The following is an 8,625-nucleotide window of genomic DNA, read 5'->3' as shown; positions in this document are numbered from 1 at the left end:
GAAAGAAAGAAAGAAAGAAAGAAAGAAAGAAAGAAAGAAAGAAAGAAAGAAAGAAAGAAAGAAAGAAAGAAAGAAAGAAAGAAAGAAAGAAAGAAAGAAAGAAAGAAAGAAAGAAAGAAAGAAAGAAAGAAAGAAAGAAAGAAAGAAAGAAAGAAAGAAGTAATAGAGAATAACAAATCTTCAATTGTACACAGATGGAGGAACAATCTAAAATCCCTCATTGGAAATTAATTATGTTAGACTCATACATGCATATATCTCGAATTAGTTGCTATTAATTAGAGAAGAGAACATTATATTCTAAGTAGTAAAGCCATTATTCTGAGGAGAATACAGGGGAAACAGAGGTAAACAAATAATTCAAACTAATTAACATTTGCTCATGGAATATGTAGTTGTTAAGGCTAATAAGTAAGTTTCAAATAACAAATGCTTAATTGATTACTTTTTCTTTTTATTACATTTGCCACCCGCTGTTAGTGGGAGCTAGGCAAATCCTAGAGCAGCAACAAAAGCCAGCAGGACCTGAACATGTTCGCTGCAGAATGAATGAAAGTCTGAAAGCTGGTGTTAAAAAATGGAACATTAACTTGTACTTCAAAACCAAAGACATTGTTTTTTATATAATTAGCAAACAAGGAAGTGAGAGAAGAAAAAAAAAAAAAAAAAAGGAAAAACCAAACCAAAACAACCCACAATTTTTATTGCAAAACTCTCACCAAACTGGGGAGATTTAATTAGCAGTGGAACTATGGAGCCTTTAACCTCTGGGTAGCTGGATTGAATACCAGGCTGGCTGATGGAAGTTTTCCTCTCATATACTTAACCACTGGTGTAACACTGATTTTCACTGTCAAGGAGACTATTAATTTCTGGTTTAGGTGGGTCACTATGGTCAGATTTATTAGGGTGGCCTCTATCAGCTTCTTTAGTCTGCGCTGCCCACCTCTATTTTCTTTCTGATTATAGCTCAGTGTGGTGTTATATTGTAAGAGAGACAATTGGTTGGCTGACAAAAGCCAAATTAGCGAAAAGGATGAATAAAAAAAGGAATGTTACTTTAGCAAGTGGCTATATCTTCACCACTTAAAAAAATGTAAAATCCATCTCTGATGTATAAGTTGAGTTTTCAATGAACAGGTAAGCTGCAAGGAAAAAGGGTGTGTGAGACCTCGTTCACCTCCAGAAAGGGATTCTGTGGCTGCAGGAAAAAGTGACAGAAATTTGTAACACCATTGTTATTGGAAGAGCTTAAGTGGTAACACAAAGGATCAGTAGGAATTTCTGCTGCATGCCAGATTAGTTTTCAGAGATGTACTTTAGAGAAAGAGACGGTAAGATTGTATGGACATGGATTGGATGCAAGCAACAAGCTAGAGAAATTGTCTCCAGACTACAGACTAAGAAAAGAGAGCATCTAAGCAGTTACAGAAGGTATATAGCACAGGAAGAGGTGAGTTAGTGGTCAGGGCGATTATTATTATTAGCTCATTATTCAAATGAATATGGGCAAAGTTAAAGGCGGTGCTCAAACGGGGACACTGTTTTTCTAGGCCATGCACAGAACTGTCCAGTCACCTCCTCGCTGCACCTTGAGATAAGCAGCGTCCTTTAAAGGTTGTGTGTGGTTCCAGCAAAGTATTGCTGAAGATAAATCCGCAGTGACAAGTAATCTGGTGAGATGGGCACTGTGTGGAGAGTTATAGCAGTGGAGTTCATGGCTGCTAACAGGGCTGGAACAGCTATACAGTGATCTTGATGTTATTTCAAGATGCAATGAGTATCAGCAGATCTACTGCTGTCACTTGCCTGACCTTGCAGAAAAATAAAAGTAACAAAAATCCTTAGGCAGTGGAGAAGGAGTTCTTGGCTACTGATTCCAATACACAGGTCAAATGTTACTAAGAATTTTCTCTCTGAGCTATCAAAACAAGATGACCAGACTCCTTACGACTGAATGTCAGAGTGTATATTGCAGTGTACAAAACAAAAGCGATAAAGAAGAGAGGAACTCCATCGAAAAAATGAAGCAATTGTATGAGAAAACCATGGAAAGGTAATACATCTTGGCCTGGCTAATTTCTCACTTGATCTTCAAAAGGTTACATAGATTACTATTAATCTGCCTGAGCTGAACGATCAGTTTCTTACCAAAGCTGAAATTTTTAATTGTATGTTGCTGAGGTGTCATGTGATATTTAAAATAAAAAAACTTAGAATCACTTGAAGGCAGTTTAAATGACATATATGTCTGATGTGTGTATGACTAGCATGGTTTTGCAAAAAAACTTTTGAGCTCATGAGCCTTTTACAGGGAGCTATTCACTGCCATCTAATGGTAAACTGGAAAATGACATAAATTACACTGCGGGCTTTACCCAGTGCGAACATTTCGGTTACAATTACAGTTTGATATAATGAAAGTATGAATAATGAATATTACCTTCATTTTTGTCTTCGTGGTCATTACAAATTCACTTTTTTTTAAAAAACACACCAGGCTGGGTGTTGCCAAGGTGGCACGTGGCTGGAGTACAAATCCTAAATGAGGGCTTTGATGTCTCCTCATGCTCTGTGGCACGGAGAGAAGCAGATGGCAAGGAGACCCGTGTGACATGTTCCTCTACGACCCAGGGCTGAACAAATCCTGACAACCCCCCTGGTAAGGCCAGAGAGAAAATATGAACGTGGTGTACCTTCTAAGTAGAACAGCTAGAGCTGGACCATGGAGCTGGCCTGGGAAATGAAGCAAGTGTGACAGAGGTGATGTCTGTGTTTGGAGTTGTGCAATGAGGAAATAAATCAGAGGCATGATGCCTGCTCATGACAACCAAGTTACATTTTCTCCCTGGCTGCAGAGGGACCTGTTTGAGGGCAATGCAATTAACCTTCTGCAAACTCGAAGGCCTGCAGGAGAGGCTACTGAACAGTGAATTGATTGCTTTCTGTTTGTTAAAGGGACCATTATATCACGGCGTCTGAGAAATACAAAAGACAGAAACACTTTAAGCAAGTTCTTTACATTGCCTTTCGGTACGAGGATGCAATAAAAATGTGCAATGCCAGATTAGCCTGGAAAGGTTAATTTTAATAAAGATATCTTCACTCTTAGCAAAGTTAGAGTGTGACTTTAATCCTATGGGAGGTAAATCACATTCTAAGAGCTCTGAAAAGAGTGGGTTGTATGGAGAAGTAGTTTTTCTGTTTGTTTTGTTTTTGTTTTTTCCTTGATAAGGATGTGTATACATTTTAAGACATATGGATGAAAAGTATGAAAAAGCAAGCAACTATATTCCCAAGTGAGATTGGTCAGAATCTCACAGAACTGGGCATATTTAAAGAACTGGAATATTTATGCTTATTCCAAAAAAATGGGATATTTAAAATACAAAAAAGACATAAAGATGTCTGCAGCGTCCTTTCCCGTGAGGTTTCCAAGGAGGGGAGACAGCTTTGCAGAGGGATTGCTCCACGACAACACATCCCTGACATAAAAAAATCTCATTCGAGTGTTTTATGACAGAACATGCTGGTGTAAAACTAAGCAATCAATTACAACCCCCGTGTTAATTGCACGGCTCCACAGCCTCGCTGAGGCGGTGCGCCAGGGGGCGCCGGCCATGGGCTGAGCCTGGGCCTGCGGCCTGCCCGCGGCGGCGAGGGGACGGCGGCGGGCCCGGGCCTGAGGCTCGGCGGGGACCCAGGTAACAGAGCCCGGGGCCTCCCGGGGAGGGCTCCGGGAGGGAGCCGGGGCCCCGGGGCCGGGGATGGGACCTCAGGGGGGCCGCGGGCTGCAGGGAGCCGGCAGCGGGGCCGCGGCCCTTGGCGCCCGCGGGGGCCCCGCGGAGCCGGCCGGGGAGGCGGGGGGAGGCGGCCGCCGTGTTGTGGGGCGGCTCGGCAGCCCCTGGGAGCGGCTGGGAGGAGATTTGGATAAAATAAACAAATAAAAAATAAATACAAAGTGAAAATAAGCACTAATAAGCGTTGGCGTGGTCACACAGCCCCGCCGGGCAGCTGGCCCCGCGCTGAGGAGAGGGGTGGGTCTTCCGCCTAAATTTACAGCTTCATCCCATATACTTCATAATAACATATATAAAAATAAATAAAAGGCGTGGGGTTGTGGTCCTGGCCGATACTCGAGGCCTTTTCCCTCCCATAGCTGAAGGCACACGGCAAGGAACACCTTCAGGATTCACTTGTGGAGAGGGGAGGGAGACTCCGGTCTCGTGAAGCAAACAGGTGTCAGGCTGCACACACACACATAAACCTCATTAAAAACCATCTCACAGCCCAGCTGCTGGGAACATGGGGTGCTGTGGGTGTTCCTGCCTGCTACACCCCTCAGAGAGGCTCCCCCTAGGGCTCCTCTCCCCAAGCGCTGCTTGTTTTTACTAAGGGTGTTTGTTTTATTTTAGGGTATGCTATGACTGGCTTCAGGCTCCCCGTCACTGCTCTCAGAAAGCTGAACGTCTGGTTTGGACTGTGGGAGAAATTCCCCTCTAACAAACTGTTTCCCTCGTGGAGAAGAAGCATATTCTGCAGCTGCCCAGCAAGCACAGCAGCCTACAGAAGGTATTTCAGCTTTTCCCCGGTAAAACGATGTGCGTTAAGACTTTCCCCGGAGTATATCTCAGTACTGTCTCTGCGTAACAAAAGCAGCAAAAGTTCCAAAAGGAATAGACAAACTGTACAAGAAGAGGAAGAGGAGGAAGAGGAAGGTGAAGAAGAAAGCGATTTGGAGGATGCATTTGAAAATGACCCCAATGTAGTAAAAGATTATAAAGACCTTGAAAAAGTAGTGCAGTCCCTTCGATACGATGTGATCATGAAAGCTGGCCTAGACATTGCAAGAAAGTAAGTATGGAAGAAAACCTGCTAATAAAAAAGATGTCACGTATCTAAACGCTGAGTTTTGATACCCCTTTTTTGCTGGGATAACTCAGCATTTTGTCAGCGTAGTTGTTTTGACTACCTAAAAACAGTTTTTTGGATGTATGAGGTGTTCTTGTTTGTTTCAGGCATTTTCTATCACTTATCAGTTACTTATAATGAAGGAAACACAAAATGGTGTGCTAAGTAATACAAAAAGATCCAATTTGAGAGTGAGGGAATAAAATAATACACTTTTTAATGGGTGCCAAAATAGTTAAGGGTAAGTATAAACCTATTGTGCCAAGTCAGCCAGGTATATGTACACTCAAAAAATAGTATCACAAAGTATGATCTGATGCAACCTACTTATAAGGCTTATATAGCCTTACTTATATAGCCTTATATTGCAGTGTTGTTAGTAGCTGAATATTATTATAATATGATCACTTAAAATGATGACACTGGCTGGTGTAGGACAGGGGATGTTATTTGTTGGATATTCAGCAGACAGGTCTTTGTAAACAGCTTTTGATTGCTTGCACCTGTGGCATAGAGCACCTATAGTCTACTATTTCATTTAATATCTATGAAAGACTTCTTTAGCTCCAGTTCTGTCCCAAAATAAATGTGTCCTTTATGCACAAATTAGAGTTGTGGAAATTAGCCTTGCATGTGAACAGTTTTCTTGTGTATCTGCAAAGAAATGATTGCATTTGTTCTGCTGAGTTACTGTAAATGCAATAAAACCTTGTTTTTCTTCAGTAAAGTAGAAGATGCATTCTACAATAATGAACTCAGGCTGAATGGAGAAAAACTATGGAAGAAAAGTAGAAGTGTAAGACTTTTTCAAATTTAATTATTTTAATGCAGTACAAGCAAATAACTAAGGCGTGACCTCTTCTTCTCCCTCCTTTGGGTCAGAAGGGGTAACCACTAAATTGCTCTGGGAATGTGAATGGCATTGCTAACAGCACTTCCAGCTTCGTGTGTGTGTGTGTGTGTGTGACTGTGATTCCGGGGGTAAAACACTGTTCCTTAAGGCAGACGGGAGAGTCGTGGTATTAAAAAGTAAAAATCAAGGCTGAAAGTAAGGAGAAAGCTGGTGGCAGCAATGACAGAACTTTGCAAGCTGCTGAAGGAAGCGATGATGCTTTTGAGGTTGATGGAGTAGGAATGATTAATGTGAGATATTGGTGGAGCAAGCATAGGATTAAAGAAAAAGTTTGATGATAGAAAGGAATTGAAACTGAGGAAAGGTTATTTTACCTGTAACAGAGCACGCAACGTGTATAGAAGAGGTGAAAGGGTTGCAGGCCCAGCTGGTCATGTTCTTTCACACCAGAGCTCACTCAAATGGTGACATAGATACCTCTATACACCCTTTATGTGAGGATGACCTACGTGGCAGTTATTGTGGTCGAAAGGCAACAAGAAGATAAGTTTTTAATTCCTGATCCCCTAAAGTTAGGGCTAGTTTTTGAAAGGCACACTACTTTTGTGGAATTTGAAAAGACCACAGTGAAAAGACCACCAGCACTCTGTTCTTTACATCAGTTTAAGATGTTTTAAAGGAAGGAGGGAGAATTTTGCATTTTGCTGTTTTGAGTCTATGTTGATAGAAAAAGATTGGCAGGGAACATCATTCAGTAAAAATGAATAAAAAAATGCTACCTTACACCTTTTTCACAGTTGGGTGTCAGCTGCAAAACAGGAAAGGCAAAGCTTTTGGCAGAGAACCTCATGAGGAGACACTTAATTGCTTATTGATAGGGTTTTCCTAGAAGGAGCTACAGCCTGCCTTCCCCCTCACCTATAAGAATAAGACTATTACGTGGAAAGAAAGGAACACGATTAAAATTGCACGCAAAGGGAGTGTTTTATGATCACTCATGTTCTCTTTCTGTTTCCAGGTGAAAATTGGTGACACGCTGGATCTCTTAGTAGGGGAAGATAAGGAAACAGGAACCGCTGTAGTTATGCGAGTAGTCTTAAAAAAAGTATCTGACAAGACTGAAAGTGAAAAATACAAAGTAATTTTGAGGCGTTGGAAAAACTTAAAGGTACCCAAACAGGATGTACTTAAGTAACAGGGAGTTGCATGTGGCAGTGTGGGCTTTTTTTGCAGAAAACCATATCATTTGTTGTTAAATACGAATTTTGGTTAAACAAAATTACAGTGCCCTTTTTTAAGGGCTTGTGTTAGAATGTTATCTCCTTATGCTGTGTGCATCAATATTGCTGCAATAAAAACCTGTCACTTTTCGCTGTTAGTCTTGTTTCATTATATTGGGGAATAAAACACCCAGCCCTTTTATTTCCAGGCAGTTTCCTTGCAGATATTATAAATAATGAATCAATAAAGGCTAATTTGATCACTGTTTAATTGCTGTCTAGTTTTATTAATCAGGTTATATTAAAGCTGGTACCACAACAAGCAGAGCTGCTCTCTTAGCCATGTCTCTAGAGCCATTAAATATTTTGGATTAAAAAAATATGTAAAATTACTTCCTTTCTTAATTATTGGTTTGATCCTGGTTAACAATACAAACTCCCCTTGCTTCTGTACGCTGCTGCTGTACCAAGAATACAAAAATTATTTATTGCAGCTGTGTGTTTTTAAGCAGGAAACGTGACAGTGCCAGCATTAATCAAGGCAGATACTCTGTTATGGAGAAGGCAGCTCAGTGAGGAGACACGCGGGGTGCTCATTTTCACCATTCAAGTAACCATGCAGAGGAAAAGGGAATCTCAGGTTCTGTCACATACTTATTTCAGCCATGGACCTAAAGTATTTATTATTTAGGTGGCTGCAGAGATCCCAGCAAAAAAAAAAGGAAATACTGTGATTAAAAGCTTCTGTCTGTATTACTACAGGAAAATACTGTCTCTTATGGCAGGCATCTCGAGTAATCGCCCACACTTGTAAGGCTGAACATATGCTTCTTCCAACAGAAACAGTTTATCTGATGAGTGGTGGTGCAGAATTTTATTCTGTTTATATGTGCTTAACTTCCACACGCAGGCGTGTGTGTAGAGGGAGCTGGCCTGTGGGAGCAGGCAGCCGCTTCTCCAGTCCACAATCTGCTCCCGACGTCACCTGAAGAACCCAGAGGGAAGGAGATAGCCTGGAACGAGCAGCAGCAGGAGCATACACTGGGCCACTTTTTGTTGGATATTCCTGAAATTTAAGTGTGCAGACAAAAAAAATCAAACATAATGCACTGGAATATCAGGTACACCAGTAAACAACTGGATTGTTGCTGCATAAAACATCGGTGACATGGAGAGGAAGCAACGGTGCTCACCTTGCCAGGAGCACACGGGACCTGTCAGGTTCAACCACCAGCAGCAGGGCAGGGACCGTGCGCGAGCAGGTTGTGCCTGCCCATAGCCTCAGATGTGGTGGCTGCGGATTGCATTATTAAAACACATTTCTAGTTTCTTTCAGACGGAACTACAAACCCGTGCTGTTGTGGTGAGCTTTTTTATGCGTGTGTAGGTGTTTAAAGAGGCAGACAGATGCCTGGTTAATGTTTCAAAGCCACAGCGACCTTTAAAAAGCTTGGTTCTTAGGAGGACACGATCCTGGAAAGCTTTCCTTGAGGGTTTTGGTGATCCTCAAGCTGCAGAAGTGAAAGGAAGCAGTCACAGTCAGCATTACAAGCACCCAGAGGTGAGCAGGGCATAATGAAAACATTAGGGCAAAACCTTAAATCTGAACTTCTGGCCAAGCCTAGTAGGAAGTAAAGATGT

General features: G+C 41.7%; 1 protein-coding gene across 2 annotated transcripts; it reads left to right on the top strand.

Moving 5' to 3' along the window:
- The first annotated feature begins 3,546 nt into the window (after positions 1–3,546).
- On the top strand, positions 3,547–7,135 carry MTRES1 (mitochondrial transcription rescue factor 1). 2 transcript variants are annotated; one of them, XM_038177745.2, is made up of 4 exons: positions 3,547–3,704; positions 4,416–4,854; positions 5,635–5,707; positions 6,783–7,135. In XM_038177745.2, the coding sequence occupies exons 2-4, from the start codon at positions 4,424–4,426 to the stop codon at positions 6,957–6,959; spliced, it is 681 nt and encodes a 226-aa protein (XP_038033673.2). In that variant the 5' UTR covers positions 3,547–3,704; positions 4,416–4,423; the 3' UTR covers positions 6,960–7,135. The 2 variants fall into 2 exon arrangements, with proteins under 2 accessions (XP_038033673.2, XP_071892238.1); XM_072036137.1 differs by lacking the exon at positions 3,547–3,704 and adding an exon at positions 4,118–4,239.
- The last annotated feature ends 1,490 nt before the right edge of the window (positions 7,136–8,625 follow it).

This window comes from Anas platyrhynchos, chromosome 3 (genome assembly GCF_047663525.1).
Source record: "Anas platyrhynchos isolate ZD024472 breed Pekin duck chromosome 3, IASCAAS_PekinDuck_T2T, whole genome shotgun sequence".
Classification (NCBI taxonomy): Eukaryota; Metazoa; Chordata; class Aves; order Anseriformes; family Anatidae; genus Anas; species Anas platyrhynchos.
This window is presented reverse-complemented; position numbering and strand designations above follow the sequence as displayed.

Bases quoted from the DNA above. Each gene is read 5' to 3' on its own strand.
- MTRES1 (XM_038177745.2), top strand. From the start codon at position 4,424: ATGACTGGCTTCAGGCTCCCCGTCACTGCTCTCAGAAAGCTGAACGTC. The intron at 4,855-5,634 runs GTAAGTATGGAA...GTTTTTCTTCAG, and splicing joins GGCCTAGACATTGCAAGAAA to TAAAGTAGAAGATGCATTCT. The intron at 5,708-6,782 runs GTAAGACTTTTT...TTCTGTTTCCAG, and splicing joins TATGGAAGAAAAGTAGAAGT to GTGAAAATTGGTGACACGCT.